Consider the following 20,480-nt stretch of genomic DNA (forward strand, 5'->3'; position numbering starts at 1 on the left):
GTTGAAGTGTGTTTTTATTTTATTTCCATAGATAATACTTGAATGTTCAGTTCATCTTGCTTTTGATCCAGTTGGTAAAGGTGTTGATGTTGGCGTAGACCCCAGGTTTGTTCTTCTTACCACAGTCGTCGCCCCAGCTCACCACACCGCTGATGTAATGTGTACCGTTCTGCTCACACACCAAAGGTCCACCTGAGTCACCCTGCCGAGTAAAAACAATAAAATCAAGTTATAAACTTTTCTGTAAAGGGCCCACTGAGGAAATGATTAAAGCTGCAGTATGAAACATTATTTCATTAGATTTTTAGTTAAAATTTCACATCATAATCATTGCGTATCACCTGTTGCTTTGAACAGATGTGTGTATGATCTGTATTTGTCAGTACTCTCTTTTGTATTAAGTTATATTCATATACACACCTGGCAGGAGTCGATGCCGCCCCGCAGAGTCCCGGCACAGATCATGCTGTTGTCCAGTACACTTCCATAAACTTCAGGACGTCTGCATTTCCCTTCAGAGATCATGAACACACGAGCGTTCAACAGTTGAGGACTGTATCTCTCTGACAGACAGAAGAGAAAGGGAATTAGAATAAAAAATGTTTTTTTAATTGAACACATGAAATATCAGAGTATGAGGCACACAGCGGAAAATATTAGAATATATTTTGGTTGACTTCCAAACCGTCCATAGCTAGCTTGTGGTAATAACACCTGTGGATTTTGTAACAACTGATAAAAAAGAATCATAACAATAAGAGCATCAAATAAAACAAAAAATATCATAAAATATAATAAATAATATCTAGATTTTACTCAATCTTGAAAATGTCTTTGTGGAGAAACGGTTTCTGATAGCTTTGCTAAAGTATTTGCCAAAGGAGCTCTAGTTAGCTAGTTAGCTCAGTTAGCCAGGCAGCTAGTTGTATTTCTAGCAAATATTTCTGTACGAGTAAAATTGCATCGAAAGGACAATATTCCACACAAGTTCAAGTTAAATTCAAGTTGTTTCAGGGAAATATGACACAAAATAGCAAATGGAAAACTACATTGTTTGGTATGGGCTGTTAGCTGTGTTTGGAAGAAATGAAGCCACCAGAGATTGATTTATGGCAACTAGTGTATCTTATCACCTTGAGACTTAATCAGAAACTCTCATTACAAAAAAGGTTTTGATGTTAAAAGAAATGATCAAAGATAGGTCTTATAAATGATGTTGTGAAATTGCATTGTGAGAAATTCAGTATTTTTTGCAGCCTAACCTAAGCGTCAGACCATCTTCCCCCCAACTTTGTGGCCATACATACGAAATTCCAAAATAATATGTTTTTATGTCAATCAATAAAGACATTTAATGAATAGTTCATTACGGTTTTCTGTGGCTCCCCATCCTGAGATCACACACTCCTTTCCGGCAGGGAAGGCCTGGTCTGGCAGACATGCTGCCCTCACAAAGCGAGTTTCTTTGGCACAGTAAGGGGCATCTGTGGTTTTGAGTTTAAGCAGAGCTACACAAAAAATAAGAAACATACAATGAGTTACATTAAGTATTTGATGTGGTAGATAAAAAAAAAATGAATTATGTTAATGTTGTTGCAGTTAAGTTTGAAAAACTCAAAGGTTTGGGTATGACTCATAAGATCAACAATCTGTATGAATAGGCACATTTGTAGTATAAGCAAATGTCTAAAGAGGCCTTAAAAGACATGAAACATTAGCTAACATAAATCTTATGTTGCAGTCTGTATACTATGTACTTTCCTATCTATGGTCTGTCTGTGTTAAAACATGATAATGCATTTGTTGTAACAAACCAATGTCGTTGTAAAGAGCAAATCGAGTCTCCCTGTAGTTCTCATGAACAATGGTTTGTATCACTGGGATGGTCTGGTCCATTAGTTCTTGTTTTTCTAAGTGCACTCCTCCCAACACCACTTGGTATTCAAATGCATTGTTACTAAAATGACAAAAATACAATAAAGATAAAGCAGAAAGATGGCTAGGACACTGGCATACAATGAAAATACAAAAAAACATGGTATACACGTACATGCAGTGTGCAGCAGTGAGTACCCAGCAGGACGAGAGCAGGATCCCACCACAGAAATGGCTGAACTCAAAAGAGGAGCCTCTTGATTTGGCCTGCAGAGAAACCTGCCAAGGGTGACCACCAGGGTAAGACTTTGTGCCCCCATAAATCCTGCCAGTGCGAACAGGCTGGGTACTCAAGTCTACTTTGCCACACTGGGAGAACAGGGTAGACTCTGGTACTGGTCGGACTGGAATCAGAGGAGGGGCTGTAGGAGCTGAGGAACAGCAGAAAAAAAGTGGGCACAACGTGGGCATACAAGGAATTAATGTGTGTGTGTGTGTGTGTGTGTGTGTGTGCATTTCAGATTACCACCAGAGCACTTATTGATTTTGCAGAAATCCCACTCCAGTTTGCCCTGCTTTTTGTAATAGCACCAAGGTTTGTCGTCACCATCTGGATTCCTAAAATGTAAATCAATACATCAGGCTTGCCAACAGGAAAAATTGATACATTCGGAAGATTATTTAAATTAACCGGTAAGTGCAAATGATGGTATGCTCAATTGCTCACATGTGCACATTTTCAGAAATTCTCATAAAAGACATTCCATTTAGGTCCATTTGATCGTAGTGTGTAGTGTGCACTATGGAATGGAATAAAAATTAAAAAACTAGGTGTAGAGTTAAAATAGTTCTGACGTAGGTGTCTCTTAGTACTTAGATTCCCCTTCACCAACCTTTAGAGCACTGAAAAAACAGACTGACTACAAACCATGTCACTTCATACTTAAACCTGGATTGTTACATTATCTGTAAACGTCTTCTAAAGTAATTTATAGATGGTACAATTTTAACTTGACTCTACCTGCAGTCATTGTTATGTTCTAGTCCTGTGAAGTCAGAGTACATGACGAAAGGATCCTCTCCTTGTGACAGAATGAAGTATGAGTTCCAGTCCAGACACTCCATGCCGCCCTCTGTCATGCTGACAGCACCCCTGTATGACTCCCCGTTCCCTACATAACAATCACTGAGGGCTAGAAGAGAAGATTTCAAGTGAGCTCAAAAATGTAAGTGACAAAATATTTAAAACTTTAAATCACAACATTTTTACCTGCAGTTGAACAAAAACAATATTACTCAAAGTGTTACTCAATATACTGACTGCTGAGGTTATTGTGGTTTTAAGGGTTTGCTAAAAGATCAATATTTGCTGAGGGTTTTTTGTGTTTTTTTGATTGAACTTTGGAGTTGTGTGTGTGTAAATAGTAGAACTCCAACTCAAGCTGCAGGAATGGATTTCTTACAGTGATTGTGATGGCTGACTCCTTACCAGTTTGGCAGAACCTCCCAGTAAACTCAGGAGGACAAGCACATCTTAAGCGCTTGCCCCCTGCCACGCAGGAGCCTCCATTCTTACAGGGATTGACTGCACAAGGTGATGTTGGAACTGATTCAGACAAGAAAGAAGCCATTTAAAATGACAGTACATCATTTTAAGGCTGTAGCAAAGGATTCAAGCGCACAAAAATCATTTTGCCACCAAACCTTTCTGTTTCAATTGTTTGAAATGTAATAAATACATACATGATACAATGACTTCATTACTTTCCAAAACAACACACGAAATGAAATATCCGGTTCAGTTTCTTAAACCAATAATTTGAAATCTTGTAAAAGCTGGGGGTGGGGATACTCACATGACTGGCAGTTGGGGCCGTAGTATGGAGGTGTGCACTTGCACTCATAAAAAGGTGGTCTCTTTATGTTGACGACACAGTCACCACGGCCACATCTGACGTTCTCACAAATATCTTTCACTAAATATGAAGAATATGTTTTCTTTTAAAAGCAGGCTAACAGTAGGTCACCACAGGAAGTTTAATAATTACCTAACTAAAACATTGTGTATATATTTTAAGATATTTCAATGCACCTTTTACCTATGTACTATGCGTTTGCACTTTGTACGTTTTATGTATTGTCTGTGTTTTATTGAGTATATGTGACTCTCCCTGTAACAAAATGTACCTATACTGGTACAAATCAAGTAACCTGAACCTGGTATAGAGATGAGACATAATAATAAACCAACTGCAGTTCTATTGTTTTACAAAATCAACGTATTATGAATTTGGAAATCTTACCTTTAATACACCTCTTGCCTACGTAGGGCTCAGGACATATGCAAGTGAATTCTGTGTCAGATTTCACTCGACAAGACCCACCATTAAAGCAAGGGCTTGGATCACAAACATCTGCAAATGACGGACCGAGGATCAGATAACAGGTAAGATTTGCACAAAATGTGCAATCATGCAGAGTTTTTTCAGGGACACTCACTGGACTCGTCTACAAGTTCAAACAACCAGTCTATCGGATCAAAAACTAAATTGGGAGCGTCGGTGGTCTCGGATCCATAATCTATGACTGTGGAAGAGAACCAAACTATTTCAACACTGGAGTTTCTTGATAAAAAAGCAGAGCATGCAGACTTTAATCTTAATGATTGAACTATTGTGTTAATTAAGAATTTGAAACAGAGCGAGCAGCGTTAGGAGAAAAGAAGAGCAAAGAACAACTTCACAACTTTTAAAGCACAAATGTGGTGAGAATGAATGTTTGACTGATCAGCTGTTAAAGCAAGTCTGTTAATTCAGTTAGTGACTTATATCATTAAATTGGTCTGCTGATGGAGCATTTCACCACAAAGATCAATCATGGAAATGAGACTTACACCAGGCATTCTCCTGCAATGACAACACAAATCACAGAGGAGAAAAGATCCACAAGGTTATTTTTTCCCACCTTAACAAACATCATCTTTGCTGATATACAAACAAAGGTATTGACAAACTTACAGCTTCAATGTGGTGGACACAGAGCAAACACAGGCTGATGAGAAAGGCCCCTGCAGGCAACATGGTGCTGCGTGTAACTGCCATCACAGTGTAGAAGACTGGAGATCCTGTGATTGAGTTAAATATCCAGAACGACCTCAGTATCCGTCAGCTGTCAATCTTTAACCAGTCGCATCGATTATGTGGGAGTTTGTGTGTTTTATGAAATGGCTACCTTGTGTGCTTTCATTTATTTAACCCTTGTCTTCAATTTCACTTTGTAACACAGTAAACACATACTTTTCATGCATAGTGATTTGTGATTATATCTGCTGTATTTTTCTGCTTTGTTGTTTGGATATCAGAACAAGAATAACAAAACAAACCAATAGTACAAATACAGCTCAAAGTCAGACACAACATACAATTTGGAAAATCAAAATGTACATGGACTTCCATTGATAATTGTCATTAAGTTCAGATTTGTAAAAACAATTCTTTGCTTATCTACAGATAGAAATGGACAAACAAACTCACCTTTATACTCATGATGAGGCAACATATTTTAATAGATTACAGAAAAACAAATATTATCAAGCGATGTGTCACATTCATTTGTTTTTTGAGTTTTATTTGACTGTTTATTTTATCGTGGACTCATTGAGTTGTGTCTACAAAACTCTATGTTGTGATTCCATTACACAAATGAAATACTTGAAATGCTTCACATTGCATTTTAATTAGACATGTCTGTTAAGCATTAAAGCAAGGACAATTTCATAACAGCGGCTACAATCAGTTTTGGAAAGGTTTTTGAAGAGGTGACAGAAGCCCAGCAACGTTGGTCGCAATGTTCTTAACGTTATCGCCACCTAACTTTCAATTTATGGGAGAAATCGCACCAAGAGGTAGAGCTGAGGCCTGAAGCCTAACAGCTACAGCTTGTTGACCTGTCAATCAACTCAGCTTGCCCTAAATGAGGCGAATGTAGAAATCTTTGCTTTAAAAAAAATATATATATAATAGAGTAATAAAATCTTCAGCCCCACAATGTGAACCAAAAAAGAAATGAGACTTGTCCATGTGAAGCTTGGGAACTTCTTGTTTAAAGGAATCATAACGAAAAAAGTTTTTCCAATAATCTTTAATGGAGAGACAGGACAGTGGATAGAGTCGGAAATCAGGGAGAGAGAGAGAGTGGGGAATGACATGTGGGAAATGAGCCAAGGGTGGGATTTGAGGCCGTGCCGCCCGCTTGGAGGACCACAGCCTACACACATGGGGCGCGTGCACTGACCACTGCGCCACCAGCGCCCCCTTTCAATCATCAACAAAAACATGGACCCTAGCATTGTAACAGGACAGTGTTATTACACCTGGGTAGAGCATCCATGTGTTTAAAAAACAAATATGAGGTATTGTATCATTCTGAGAATGGAGTGAGAACTTGGTCATTCTATTACTAAGACAACAGGACTTTACATAGTCTGCATGTTTTGTTATTGTCATGGAAAGCACAATACATCCACCTGCATCTTTATCAGAGTAAATGATAAGCGATCCAGTCAACAAATCTGATCACGTTGGCGTAGACACCAGGTTTGTACTTCTTGCCGCAGCCGTCGCCCCAGCTCACCACACCCACCACATAGTGTGTCCCATTCCGCTCACACACAAGGGGGCCGCCAGAGTCACCCTGCAGAGGCAGACAGAGGTCACATTAAGGATCTCTCTTTTATTTTCAGGAATACTGGGGGTGAAAGAAAAATGACGGACCTGGCAGGAGTCGACGCCTCCTTTCATGTTTCCTGCACAGAACATGCTGTCATCCAGAGAGTTCCCGTAAACGTGTGGGGCTTCACATTTGTCCTGGGAGATCAGGAGGACACGAGCATCCAGCAGCTGGTTGGTACCGTACTTCTCTGAGACAGCAAGATAGCAGCATAATACAAACAGTAAAGTTGTACTGAGATGTTCAAATTAATTTAATGACAAATTCAGTGTAGTCCCAGTGTGTTTTCTTTTCTGTTTTTAACACTTCAATCCGCATTTCCATCTTAGGAAGCCCTGAGACTGACTTAAGAAAATTAATTCTGGTTATCCATTTTCCAACTCTAATGCATCTTGTCCCCTGTTTTAGGAATAGCTTGATTATTTTGCCAGCACATTTCAAAGCTACTTTAAAAAAAAATGTGAATCAGGTGGAAAATGATCTTGGATAAATAAGACTTTTTTTTCCATTTTAAAAAAGGTTCCCAAAACATATCTCCCTAAATCATTTTCTGTTTCTTGTTGTAGTACTCATATTGGCCACTAGAGGCTGACCTAATAGCATTTGTCTTTCGTTCTTCAGTCCTAAGAAGTGACAGCAATTTCAAGCAGATTCAGAAAATGACTCCACCGTGCTTTTTAGAATAATTGCCTCACAGGGCTTCCATACTTTTATTTTTGCTAAGTGTTTGCTACAGTTTGTAAATATAAAGCGCTGTTTGAAAAGTAGAAAATACTTTACCCTGTTTTCCGATGTAAATTCGAGCTAGAGGTGAATTGGATGAATATCCATGAGCTGCCAAAGTTTAAAACATTTAACTTTTTTATTTTCTTATCCCGTAAATGGGCTGTTCTTTAAGTTCCATGCTCTTACATTACTCATTCAGCTCAGTTAAATTATTTTTAATTAACAAAAAAATACTATTTTGCTCCCCCATTTCTGATACCAACAGTTTGTTTGTTCTATGAATACAAAAAACTAAATGTTCCTTACGTGTTTCAGTCACGCCCCACCCTGAGATTACACACTCCGTCCCGCTGTCAAAGTTCATGTGGGGGAGGCAGGCTGTTTTGACAAAGCGTGTCTCTTTGGCACAGTACGGCCTGTCTGTGACTTTCAGCTGAAGCATGGCTGCACAGGAGATGCACAAAACAAAGAATAAAGGTGAGGGTGTATCATCTCATCACAGATGAGATTTTAAATCTTTCAACTTACCAACATCATTATGAAGAGCAAATGGGGACTGCTTGTAATTTTCATGCATGATGGCTTTCTCCACAGGGATGACCTGATCGAACGTTTCATCCTTCTCGATGTCCACTCCTCCCAGCACCACCTGCATTTCCACTCCACTTTTACTGCAATGCATGAAATCATCAAGACCATCATCATCATCATCATCATCATCATCATCATCATCATCATCATCAATTCATTTTAAACCTCTTAAAACACAGAGAGGGATAACTCTCTTATGGTACAAATGGTACAATAGAGCAGATAAATACACCGTTAAACAAGGTAGAACAAGGAAAAACAGAATATTAAAAGGTAGACAAATAGAATAATTCTTGAAAAAATATGATATATATGATCAATAAAAGGTTGTTAGGAGGTTTTTTTTGGTGGGGTGGTTTTGTGCCTTTATTAGAGAGATAGGTCAGTGGATAGAGTCAGAAATCCTGTAGAGAGAGAGAGTGGGGAACAACATGCAGCAAAGGAGCCACAGGTTGGATTTGAACCCAGGCCGCACGCCTGCAGGGCCACAGCCTCCGTACACTGGGCAGAGCTTACTAACCACTACGCCACTGGCGCCCCAAACGATGGTTATGAATTACATCAAACAGTGCAGAAGCTACAGATTGTGGAGCTTACATGCAGTGAGCCGCAGTAAGCACCCAGCAGGACTCTAACAGGATGCCTCCGCAGATGTGTCTGAAGGGCCCAGAGGAGCCTCTGGGTCTGGTCTGCAGGGACGCCTGCCAGGGATGAGCTCCAGGAAGAGACTTCTTTCCTCCAAAGATCCTGGCGGAGCGGCCTGGCTGCGGCCTCCCACACTGGGAGAACTGGGCAGCAGGGACCTCTGGCTTGGCTGGAGTTGGATCGATTTCATGGATGGTCGGTACGGTGGGTGGAGCTGTAGGAGGGAGGGAGAAAAAAATCCAATTGAAGAATAAAAATTGCGAAGGCCAGAATGGTAATCTTCCTCTCTGTGAGTGTTTTACCTGCAGAACATTTCCTAACTTTACAGTAGTTCCACCTCAGTTTGTCGTTCTTTTTAATGAAGCACCAGGGCTGATCGTCTCCATCAGGGTTCCTGTAATAGACAAAGATTTTTTTTAAAAGTACAAATAAACCCTATAACTGCATTCTCTGTTTGTTAAGTTATAAGGTAGAGCAGTGGTTCCCAACCTTCTCTTCCTATGAGCCCCCCTTCCTTTTTATATTTAAGAAATGCACCCCATGACACAGAGCGATTTAAAACTCTGATCCCTAACATCATGAAAATAATTTGATAAATTAAAAAACTAAACCCTGTACAGTGTGTAATAATAAAGACATGAGCTCAAGAGACCAACAGTATTTTTCCTAGCAGGCTTTAATTATGTTTATTTCCGCTTTAAAAATGGGCATTTTTGTGCATACTCTCTAGCTTGCTTCTGGGAGCAGCCTCAAGTGGACACTTGAAGAACTGCACTTTTTGCCGCATGGATTTAACTTGGAGAAAACTTTTTAACAACAACATTGACAGAAGCTGTTGAGGCGAGAGAAAAAAAAATCAGCAAACAGAGTTTAGTCTGAGTACATAGTACACAGTACATACCGCATATGCACTGTAACCAAATATGTACACAATGTCAACAGTAAACGCATGCAATATTTACACAAGATGACTCCTCACCTGCAGAAATTGTGTGGACCGATTCCATCAAAGCCTGCGTACTCTTTGAAAGGATTTCCACCATGCTGCTGGATGAAATAAGAATTCCAGTCCAAGCACTCTTCTCCTTCCAGCGTCACGCTCACCATGCCGCGGTAAAACTCTCCATCCTCCTGGTAACAGTCATTTGGTCCTTGGAAAAAAAAATGGTTTGAACTTAAGACAGGTGATTTAAGCTTCTAAGAGGACAAAAGATGTTTGTTTCTATTTTTATGGCAGGGAGAGAATTGCATTTACCAACTTCACAGAAGTTTCCGTTGTATCCATAAGGACAGGAACACTGGAAGGACGAGCGTTTGGGACCTTTCGTGCAAGAGCCGCCGTTCTGACAGGGATTAGGTCTACAGGGAGAAGCTGTAAACGACAGACAAGGCAATCAGTGTCAAATGTGGAAAATAAATAAGGTTTGAGAAAAATTATCCATAATTGCACATTCCCTATGAACAGACCTTTCCTGCAGTTTGGTGGTTTGTACGGAGGCTTGCACTTGCACTCGTAGAACGGAGCCGTAGATGTAACAACACAGCTCCCATGGCCACACTTCACATTCTTGCAAACCTCTTTCACTAAAAAAAAAAAAAAGTATACAAAACGTATTAGACCTACATACAGAATTAAGTTGAATGGCAGATGGCAGCCAAAACTGTTTTCAGATTAACCTACTCATTAGCCATCCTAATTTATCATATTGAGGACATAATAGGTGGAATTTACCTTTTACAGATGCAGTTATTGGGAATTGCTATTTGGAAAATCTGAATACAAATTAGGAACTTCAGAATTGCTCAGACGCAACAATTCAAAGACAAAATAGGTCATGACAATAATTCACCCCTAGCTTGAAAGTGCATACAACATTTACAGTATCAGAGGGTCGTGCGGTCTAAGGCAGCGTTTTTGCACACAACTGCTCTTACATTTGCAGGAGACAAGTTCAGAGCTGGACTTTCCTGCATCTGGCAGGCATGTTTGGTTGGGTTCATAGTACCCCTCATATGTCTTACACCAGCCCCATCTACATTGTGAAGGTAAGTTTAAGGCACATAGCCTTACATTGCTCTCTGTTTACAGAAAAACAGATTAATGAGTGAGTATAAATGATAAAGGGAGGAAATACAAACACAGAAGTTGATAAAGCAAATAAAAGGAATTTTCAAGCAGACACTAGGGCTTGATCAGATTTGCTTTGCTTAATATGGGTTTCTAAGCTTAAACCAACTTTTGAAAGGAAAGCGACCTCAATTTGGACATGCCTTCATATTGACCTGTTTAACCTGGTGTCTTCTTCCCCCCATACTGTAGATAAATGAGCACATGACTCTCTTACCAGTCTGACACTTCTTTCCAGTGTAAGGCTCTGGGCACACACATATGAAAGTTCCGTCGAGATAAGTGTCACAGCTGCCTCCGTTCAAACACGGGTTTGGATCACACTGATCTGAAAGAAGACAGAATCAGCTGGTTCAAACAAAAAAAAAAAAAAACAACCTGACATTCAGATTCAGCACAGAGACTCAAAATCAGTAAGGAGCAGAGTTCAATTGATTGACTCTGCTTCAGCTGTGTATTGATCAGTACATGTAAAGACAGAAGAGATGTCTTAGTTTAACTGCTGCTTACATTCAGCGCGTACAGTACGAGCAATCAAACGCTCACCTTTGCTATTTGAGGAGGGGGGAATGGATAGTAAAGGTCATTTACCTGTTAAATCCAGGAGTTCATACAACCAGTCATCTAAACCATAAAAATCTGAATCCCCTCGAGGGATTTCAGTGGGTAAATCATAATACTCATATTCTGCAAGGAAAAAAGAAGCATTTATGCAGTATAATCAAAAAGATACATTTTTTAAACTAGAAATCAGGTTGACAAAAATGTTTTACCATCAGTGTCATCTGTTTCATCGATCACCTGCAATCAAACCAAAATAAACATACATGTACTCAAAAGTTCTGTGTTCTTCTAGAAATGCTTCAATCCCTTATTACACACAAATTCATCCTATTTTATTTGCATACTTACAAAATACTCCTGTCCAAACGCAGCGAGTGCACACAGTTGGAAGAGAACAACGAGTGAGCAGAGGAGTTTTTTCAACCCGGCCATGTTGGGACCACGCAGGGTAACTCTATGGTTTGCGTCTGCTCCGAGTCCTATATAACCCCTCTTTGAGATAGAGAACCCCGAACACTCCACCTACCTGTTAATCATTGGTACCCTGCATTGATTTGACAGGACTTATGATTCAATACTTTTTGACCCTCTGGCCTTTGCTTTTGCTGAAGTCATCACAAGTAGATGCAGTTAGCTACCTAAGTGAACTACTACATGTTCATGCTCCATCCAGAGCACTAAGGTCCTCCAACCAGCTGCTCCTGGACGTGCCCAAAACAAGGCTCAAAACTAGGGGCGATCGAGCCTTTTCTGTTGCAGCTCCGACACTTTGGAACAGATTACCATTTAAAATAAGATCTGCTGCCACAACTGAGCAGTTTAAGTCACTTTTAAAAACCCATTTCTTTTCCTTGGCTTTTACCTCTAGTTGAATGTTTTATCCCAGCAGCAGTGTCTATTAGAACTTTTACTATTGTTTTGTGTTTTAATTCACTTTTAATTTTTGCTTTTACGTGTTTTTATGATGTTTTGGATGCAATGTATTTTGCCTGATTTACTGTACAGCACTTTGGTCCGCCTCGGCTGTTATAAATGTGCTATATAAATAAAGTTGACTTGACTTGACTTAGCGATACACTCTTGGTGGCAGCAGGCTTCACAAGTTGCCCCAGATGTCCCTCTCCACACCAACATTTTCCATATTCCCCTGGGGGATCCCAAGGCTTTCCAAGGCGTTCAATTTTGTAATGTTTCCCAGTTGGAGCCTTTTTTAGACAATATCTGCAACTTCTGGTTGCTGGTGTAGTAAACATTTTTAAAGAGTATGGAGCTAGATTGTTTTGTAAAGTTTTCCTAGTATTAGTGTATTCATCTGCTGGTCATAGTCTGTATGTAAGAAATGGAGTTAGGCCAACGTCAAAGTCGGTAAAAAATATACTTTCTTCTAATGGCCAGCAGGGGGCAACTTCCCCTGGTAACAAATAGTACCAGGGAAGTCTGTGAGAAAAGGATTCTACTTTGCAGTAGACTTATTATTCAGTGAACATTTTCCAAATGAGTTTATGATCTCAATCACTTGTTTTCAGTCTTTTTAAACACAGCATGATAAATTATGCTCCCAATTAGAGGCGTGGCTACCTTGTGATTGGCCGGCTGTGGAAACATTTCTTCAGTGTTGGGTTCCACTAAAAGGTCACTTAGCTGTCATTTTGTAAGAGAATACACATAATGTGTGTGTAAATATCTGTTTGTTAATTTTGGCAGCCTCTTGCTTGGTGAGTTAGCATTACCAGTATACATTGGAGGGCTTTGCTTTGCCAAGACTTTGCTCCACCCTAAAGCAAAATTATACCGTAAAAATGCCAAACATCTTAGTGAATATATCCACTTCCTCTGTGGTACATGTAATCTTTTTTGTTTTTGTGTGATATAAAACCAGACACATGCTAAGAAAAGGAACGCCATGACAGTTTACTGTGATCCATTATCTTTAAGCACAAAAGAAACAACAGACCAAAACATTGGAGTGATTTTCATATTTTCAGCTGAGCTGTTTTTTTTATTCAAACAGTGATCACTTTACAGTGGGAGCAATAGCATATTCTCAATATTAACACTATATATAATGTACACAGGGAATATGTGGAGAAATCAGAGTTAAGTCCAGACCACAAGCTCTCTCTCCCAGTTCGTTAACCTCCTCCTCACAGGTTGAATGGGCCATCACCTGTTTGCACTGTGTCGACCTGGTTACAAAAGGGAGTGCTTGTAAACTATATATCATATGCCATTCAACTTTGCACTTGGTTTAAATTCAAAGAGCCCATTTTAGAATCATAAAACACTCCAAATTCGGGTTGATGGCTCCACAGACACTTCAAAACTCGAAACCAGTGGGTAATCATCATAAGTGCCTCAAACCTTGATTGTAAAAGAGTACGCTGCTTTAATCTTCATGCATCACTCTGGTGGTGGAATAAACCACATGCAGATATAAACACAGTCTTTAGGTCAGTCTGTCTGCATACAACAGGATTTTTTTGTTTAGAAAGAGCCAGCCTGATCCCAAAACATTCACATTGCAATCTCCCAATGACTGTTCTCTTAAACATACAATTCATTGTCTTCAGCCCCAGAATATGTGGCAACAATCTGGTGCAATTCACAGGATTTTCTCTGGAAACAAGAGGGAATAGGCTTCAGTATCCAGAAAGTAAAAAAAACAATATAAAAAGTCTATAAATAAAAAGGCATGTAATGCTAACTTGTAGGAAAAGTGCCAGCAGCAATAGTCAGTCCTAGTCAGTTTCAAAATCAATGACGACAGATCAAAAATAAGTCACAGCGTGTCCTGATGCTTGTTTGTGGTTTTGTTCTTACTGCTCGCAGAGTGAGTCTCCTTAAGTTAAAAGCACAGTCTCAGGTCCACGTAAAAGGACATCTTCATGTATATTCAGACTTGCGGATGTAGTTTGATGGCACATAGCCTCGCCGGCCGCCTGCCTCCCCTAGCCACCAGTCACCGTTGCCGTTCATGTCCTGGAACTCCAGGATCCGCAGCCGCTGGTTGGCTGAGATGCTCAGTTCATTGGCACAGCGTGCATCGAAGGAGTAGAGAGCGTAGTAAATCTAGAAACACATACATTCATTCACAAGAGACTGTTTAATAATCAGTTTGTGCTTTTCTCATATTTCAAATGCAGCTTGTTTTTTTTGATAGGGTAAAAGTCATGGTACGGTAGATATCAGATTTCAATAACAAATTGAATGTAAGAGTAAAACTAAATCTCACCTGATGACCATCTACTTCACTCTCCTCTGGTTCTGGTTCTGGTTCTGGTTCTTGTTCTGGTTCTGGTTCCGGCTCGATGTAATCATCTCTGGAGTAAGCTGACCTCTTCTGGCCACTTGTATCTCCGTTTCTCCGATGGTAGGAACTGTTGGCGTTGTCTGAGTGCCCATACCGCTGAGAGCGACTGTGTCTGTGTGAAGAGTAAGACTCGCTCTCAGAGAGGTCTGCTGTCTCCTTGTGGCTGCTCGTACTCGTATAACTCGCATCGTACGCATCTCTGTGGTTGCCCGAATGCCGGTAAGAAGGCTCTGTGTCTCTGTGACTGGAGGAATTCCTATGAGTTTGGTCCGAGAACTCCTTCCGGTTGGAGGGATTTCGGGGTGAGGAGTTGATGGAGTTGCTCTGACTGACGGAGTCTGGGTTGGGTGGGTCTTTGAGGTGACTCCTACGAGACGACGAAGAGTCTAATGAAGGGTGTGGCGATGACTGACTTTGGGGCTGCGACGTGGAAAAGCTGACTGTGGCCGTGTCCTGGTTAAAGGTTAGTGTGCTGTTGCTGTTTTGGCGGGAGAAGACGGGGGAGGAGCCTCCATAGCCGGACTCATTGGACGACTGGCTCTCGATGGAAACGTCTGACTGGCTCCTGCGTGGGTTGTAAGGTTTGAGGAAGGAGCTGTACACGAAACCCTTAGTGACTGTTGTGAGAAAGAAAGATTATATTGTCGTGTTGTTTAGGCATGAAAAATATGTTGCTGAATGTGGAGACATTTTATAAAACAGAGCGTGTAGATCCAATTACCTCCGTTGTCGATTAGCCAGCGGTTGTTGCTACCCATGGGGTCTTGCTGCTTAATCACACCCACGAGATCTCCCTCTTGGATGGAGACATCCAGATCCTGCGCTGCGTTAAAGTTTCTCTCTGCCTGGCAGAGCTTCTCAGGCCCGTAGCGTACCAGAAGTGCTGCTCTGTGCTCGTCCGTCTGCAGGGTGCAGTTTGACTGAAAGAACAAAAAGATTTGTTGTAAGAAAGAAAAGAAAAAAATCATAACTCGGATACAGGCTTATAATTCCTTATGCATTGTTTATTAAAATCTATTTTTGGACAAATGGGACGGGTGTTCAACTCACAGGTCCTTGCAGTTGCTTTTTAGAGGTCTGCTTCTCCAGAGTTTTCTTTTCAAAGGGCTTTTTAGTGGAGGCGGTCGGAGGCAGGTTCTCCGGGCAGAAGCTGAAACCTTGCAGAAGTTGGAGAACTCGACCGTACTCTTCTTGGAACTGTGAAATCAGGTTTCCCTCTGTTCCCACTTTGCTTGGAAACTGCAGAGAGATAATTTAAAAAAAAAGGTCTGAATTAAATATCGGCTATGTTCTTATTTTTAAATCAATTTCAATAAATATGATATAAGGTCGCTCGTGAAGAAAGACAAACACTCAACCTGTAGGAGGGGCTTCAGCTCTCCCAGCGTCGTCTTCATGAAGTCCTTCTGAGCTTGAGCGAAATCCCGCACGCAGCCGGTGAACAGCTCCTCTGCCCCAAAGTGAAACTTCGGGAGCTCATCCAGGAGTTGTGCGTTGAGCGCTTCGTAGTTGTTGCGTGCCACCTGCAGCTCTTCTTGGACGCGGCGGTCTTTGAGGCGGTCGGCGCGCTCCTTGCAGTTGTCGTAGTCGAGCAGCTTGTCGAAGCGCTTCTGGATGAGTTTGTGCGGCCCGGCGAACATGAGGAGCAGCTGGGTGAGCGGGTTGATGACTAAGGCCTCCGTGCGCTCCTTCTGCTCGGGGGAGATGGGACAGATAGCGTGATGGGGTTAGAGGTTATTCACACATTGAATTTCAGCAACTTACTGAGGGGTGACAAAGGAAAAGGACTTACAAACTGCGTGAACTGTTTGTCACTGATGCAGCGGTGAGCTCTCTGGAAACGCTCGGGGTCGAGAATGCTTCGCTCGGTGTAGATGTCACAGAAACTGATGGCTGCCAACACCTTCACTGAGGCTGATTCCTAAAGAGATGCATACTTATTAGTTATGAAAGAAATCCTCCAAATAAATACTAAGTTAGGTTTTTAACTATCAATACTTTTAGATATATTGTCTTTATTTTGTGGTGATGGTGCGTTTGAGGCTATAGCAACATCACATTCTGTTTTTTTTACATTTTACACAGTGCTCTAACTGTTTTCAGAAACTATGCTTTTCTTCACACAAACATTTTGAGAATATACAGCAAAAAAAAAAGTTTTTACTATGGCACCTGGCCCACCGTCCATATTGAATTACTTTTTTTAATACCTGAATAGATCATGGTTACTGAATGTCTCCTTTCTGACGTTTAAGAAATACTACCATGTACTCTGTCATTTTTGGACAAAGTGTATTTTGTATTGTAAACATGAAATTATACATTTTCCTTTAACATCTTTTAAGAAGTGCATTTGAGATGCAGTTACAAGGCACAGGGAGTTTTATCTGATTTTACTTTCCGTTTGAAAAAGTGCCAACACACTGAGAAGTAGAATGTTCTGAGGTGATCGTGTTAAAATGCTCCTACCCTGATATGTTGCAGGTACAAGGAAATGTCCCTGATAAAACTCTTGATGAGTCTCTCCTGCAGCCTGAACTTCTTCTCCGCCTCATCGAACGCTTCATCTTTAATCTGGAAAAAAAAGACGAGAGAGAGAAAGAGAGATGAGATTCATCCGTAACATTCAGGCTGTTTCTGAAGAGCGTGTTTGGGAGCAGTGATGTACCTGAGGTGAGATCCCTGTAAGGTGTTTGAGGTGGCTGCTGACTCGGTTGGATTTTTTGATGATGGAGTGCATGCTCAGTTTGGAGATCTTGTCGATGAACGTGTCTTCGTCTCCTTTCCTGTACTTCACCACTGTGGACGGCAGAAGGGAAAAATGGGTTCAGAGTGTAAAAAGGGAACAGCAGGTGTGACTCAGATCGACCAGGCATTGGGGGATTCTTACCGAGGTCCTTCCTGCGCTTGTACTCGTTGATGTTAACGTTGATCTCCTTGACGGCCTGCAGTGCCAGAGTCAGCTGCAGGCGGTCGTGGTGGCTCTCAGGTGTGGCTCCCAACAGCTCCATCAGCAGCAGCGGGTAACGCATCACCCTCTGCACCGGCTTTATTAAGAAAGAGCCCAGGTTGATGTAGTTTGTTTTACCCCTGGAAAAAAAAAAAAAAGATGAAAAGGAGATTGTTTGGTTATGATTCTGCCCATTGTAACAGCAATTTATAACAATTCATAATGGAAGAAGAAATGGTTCTCCCTTTGTTCACATCTCTGTATCATGTGGATTGTCTCTGATCCAATGATATGAAGAGCATCATCAAATAAACAGATATTCTGATGATGATCGAGACATTTTGCAGGAGATATAAAAGAACAAGAAAGGCACAATCAAAAAGAAATCTTGATTTGCTTATTTTAATGCAATCTAGGGGACTAAGTCTGCAACAGCAACAAATTAAACTGCATTTATTTGTTCCCAATCCAACAGAAAAAAGTATACAAAAATGGTTCTCTTTGCACGGCATGTCATTTTCCATTTTAACACTGAAACGTGCCAATACACACTTTGGTCATTTGGTTCACAAATCACATATACTTTCAGGTTTGTGGTGTTGGAGGTGGATTTTAAAGGCACCAATTTTTATCCAGAACAGCAGAAGCTGAAAATCGGAAAGTGAAATGTAGAGAAATGTATTCTCTATAAAGAGAATATGTAAGAAAACTAGAAAAGATACGTCTAAATGTTATCAAGTAAAGATTTGATGAATTATTTGGATTGCTGCTGCTCTTTAAGTCCAGAAGATGGCATTAAAAGTTTGACTTTGCTTTTACACAGCAGAGAAAAACGAGGAGGGGGGGGGGTCATGCACATGTTGTTCTCACAACAACAGTAAACAGTTTTCACAAGCGCATGCAAACAGAAACAGCAAAAAAATATAAAAGAGTCCATCTCAGTCCAGGGAAGGAAGTTGAAATGGCAGCACGGATATTTTTAGAGTCTTCCACACACACTCTGATTTATTTTTGCCGTCACAATGGGTAAACACACACACACACACACACACACACACACACACACACACACACACACAAATACAAAAGGTAATTTCCAGAGGGAGTTAGTGAGCAAAGGACATGCAGTCAGGATGATTCTCATGCCAGAAATCATGACGACACTCTTTAAGGACACTTACCATTCTCTGTATATGGCCCTGTTGAGGTTTGGAGGAGATAAAAAAAAATGACAGAGACAGAATTTATAAACCTATCACCTGATGACAATCTTCAATCTGCTCCGTTTTTGTTTACTTTTCAATTGTGCAGCACCGGTAAGGAACAGATACAGACACTTGAACTTTGTACGGCCAACTAAAAACGGCCGAGCCCACTGCACCCGCAGGTTGTTATGGTTTTGTTTAGAGAATCTTCTCTTAAAGCTGGACAAAGGCCCAGACTGGCAGTCAAAGTGGCCAGTTTAAGAAGGTGGCACAACACATGACCTTTTCAAAGCTCAGTAGGTTGCAACAGACGTACGCACACGTCAGAAAAGAGTATTGTTCTCCTGACAGGGCTTGAATATTTATGGTTCGACAACAAATGCTGAGAGGAACTGTATAAGAAAAGAAAAAAATGCAACTAAACACATCTTATTTGCACGCCGTGAGCTGTGAAATACTTTTCTCTTTTTCCTAACTCATGGAGGAAACAGCACTCTTTTTTCTAAAGCTTCCGGTCTAGCCCTCTAACCTGTGTTTACCTTCAAACAACGATCGTTAAGGTTACTTAAAGGGAACGTTGTAGTGTCAGCTCAAGCGTCTGAGTCACTGATGGTGAAACTCCACAGGTGAAACCAGATAGAGAGCATTCTTTGACTTCTCTGCATTGCTACAGCAAACACACAGCAGGAGCAATTCTTTATCATAACACACCCTTGAGTCATGGTGCAAAAGTCCGCTGTGGATATCAGCGATGAGGAGGCATTACAGTAAACATGACTTTTTATAAAACAAATATAGTAAAAAGAGATAAGCAGAATGCCTCTACCTCTTTACAACGAGTTCAATGTGTGCCAACCTAGTTTTTTTTTTTTTATCACTGTAACAATTATAAATGCTGAACTTGAAGAACTGTAAATGTACAACAGCTTTTCACAGTTAATCTTTGACTTAAACTGAGTATTTGTATTAGTGTCCACTCGCACGTTTTCATGCTTTGATGCTTTGAATCACTCACATGCTCAGTTCTGGTCACTCGCGTGCAAAATCGTTTAAACAAGGGTGAAAACTCAAATCTAAAACTTCCAACCGATCCATGTTTCCTTCCTCTCGGTGACTTACCTCAGCCTCTCCAGACACTCCAACACGTGGCGCTGGATGTTCTCGTCTTTCTCGTAACTTTCCAGCAGAGAGATGGCATCGTCGTGGTTCTGGCAGTAGATCTTGTACACTTCCTCCACCTCAGATTTAAAGTCCAGAAATACTCTCCCTGAGAGCACAAGACACAAAAACATGAGATCATGTGTTATTCCACACTGGGAAAAAAAGGCCAATCAGAGGTCTGTTGTTTAATGTTTCCCACCTTTTACTGAACACTACAATAAATTACACAACATTTCACATTCACACCCTCAAGTTTATTTCCCCTAATAGTGATTATTTTCAATCGCTTGCCTGGCCAATAAATATAAGGTGACATTATCATCATAAAAAAAAGTTTAAAAAGTTATTTTATTCTATGCACAGAATTTTGAGTGTATGTTAATTATTTTATATATTTTTTCTTGGTTTTATTTTTTCTTATTTAATCCACTGTGCAACGCTTTAGTTAATGTTGCCTCTTTTTTTTTGTTGCAATATATAAATGTAGGGGATTGGATTTGAATACGTGCAGAGTGCAGCATGCTGATTGGCCTGTGATTGAAACCATCGCTTCATAGCATTAATGTATCTTTTAAATAAACCCAGTAGTTCAGTCTG

The 20,480-nt window shown here is 40.6% G+C and overlaps 2 protein-coding genes across 3 annotated transcripts in view; both read right to left on the reverse strand.

Annotated features, from left to right (window-relative positions):
- Positions 1-42: 42 nt before the first annotated feature.
- On the reverse strand, positions 43-11,736 carry LOC132955921 (uncharacterized). Its single transcript, XM_061029012.1, has 26 exons — positions 11,606-11,736; positions 11,467-11,494; positions 11,285-11,380; positions 10,911-11,021; positions 10,033-10,149; positions 9,821-9,937; positions 9,545-9,716; positions 8,868-8,959; positions 8,518-8,779; positions 7,858-8,000; positions 7,636-7,773; positions 7,384-7,437; positions 6,648-6,793; positions 6,413-6,567; positions 4,769-4,781; positions 4,375-4,585; positions 4,179-4,289; positions 3,732-3,851; positions 3,365-3,481; positions 2,897-3,068; positions 2,402-2,493; positions 2,051-2,297; positions 1,815-1,957; positions 1,371-1,508; positions 421-563; positions 43-202 (listed from the first exon to the last, which is right to left on the reverse strand). Exons 1-26 carry the CDS (start codon positions 11,687-11,689, stop codon positions 47-49), a joined length of 3,378 nt encoding a protein of 1,125 aa, XP_060884995.1. The 5' UTR covers positions 11,690-11,736; the 3' UTR covers positions 43-46.
- A 1,488-nt stretch (positions 11,737-13,224) lies between these two features.
- Positions 13,225-20,480, reverse strand: part of dnmbp (dynamin binding protein) — a 44,508-nt gene continuing 37,252 nt past the window's right edge. For both annotated transcript variants that reach the window (XM_061028926.1, XM_061028927.1), the window contains 11 exons: positions 19,842-19,989; positions 18,699-18,716; positions 17,458-17,657; positions 17,236-17,366; positions 17,037-17,141; positions 16,360-16,488; positions 15,926-16,258; positions 15,618-15,806; positions 15,289-15,487; positions 14,490-15,184; positions 13,225-14,326 (listed from right to left, as the gene is read on the reverse strand). In XM_061028926.1, the coding sequence (XP_060884909.1) occupies positions 14,141-14,326; positions 14,490-15,184; positions 15,289-15,487; positions 15,618-15,806; positions 15,926-16,258; positions 16,360-16,488; positions 17,037-17,141; positions 17,236-17,366; positions 17,458-17,657; positions 18,699-18,716; positions 19,842-19,989 (2,333 nt within the window). In that variant the 3' untranslated portion in view covers positions 13,225-14,140. The remainder of the gene's footprint in view (positions 14,327-14,489; positions 15,185-15,288; positions 15,488-15,617; positions 15,807-15,925; positions 16,259-16,359; positions 16,489-17,036; positions 17,142-17,235; positions 17,367-17,457; positions 17,658-18,698; positions 18,717-19,841; positions 19,990-20,480) is intronic.

The sequence above is a fragment of the Labrus mixtus genome, chromosome 21, assembly GCF_963584025.1.
Source record: "Labrus mixtus chromosome 21, fLabMix1.1, whole genome shotgun sequence".
In the NCBI taxonomy this organism is placed as follows: Eukaryota; Metazoa; Chordata; class Actinopteri; order Labriformes; family Labridae; genus Labrus; species Labrus mixtus.

Excerpts from the sequence above, each read along its gene's own strand:
- LOC132955921 (XM_061029012.1), bottom strand. The coding sequence starts at position 11,689 with ATGGCCGGGTTGAAAAAACTCCTCTGCTCACTCGTTGTTCTCTTCCAA. Across the intron at positions 9,717-9,820 it reads CGGAAACTTCTGTGAAGTTG|GACCAAATGACTGTTACCAG; the intron begins GTAAATGCAATT and ends TTTTTTTCCAAG. Across the intron at positions 203-420 it reads GCGGCATCGACTCCTGCCAG|GGTGACTCAGGTGGACCTTT; the intron begins GTGTGTATATGA and ends TTTACTCGGCAG.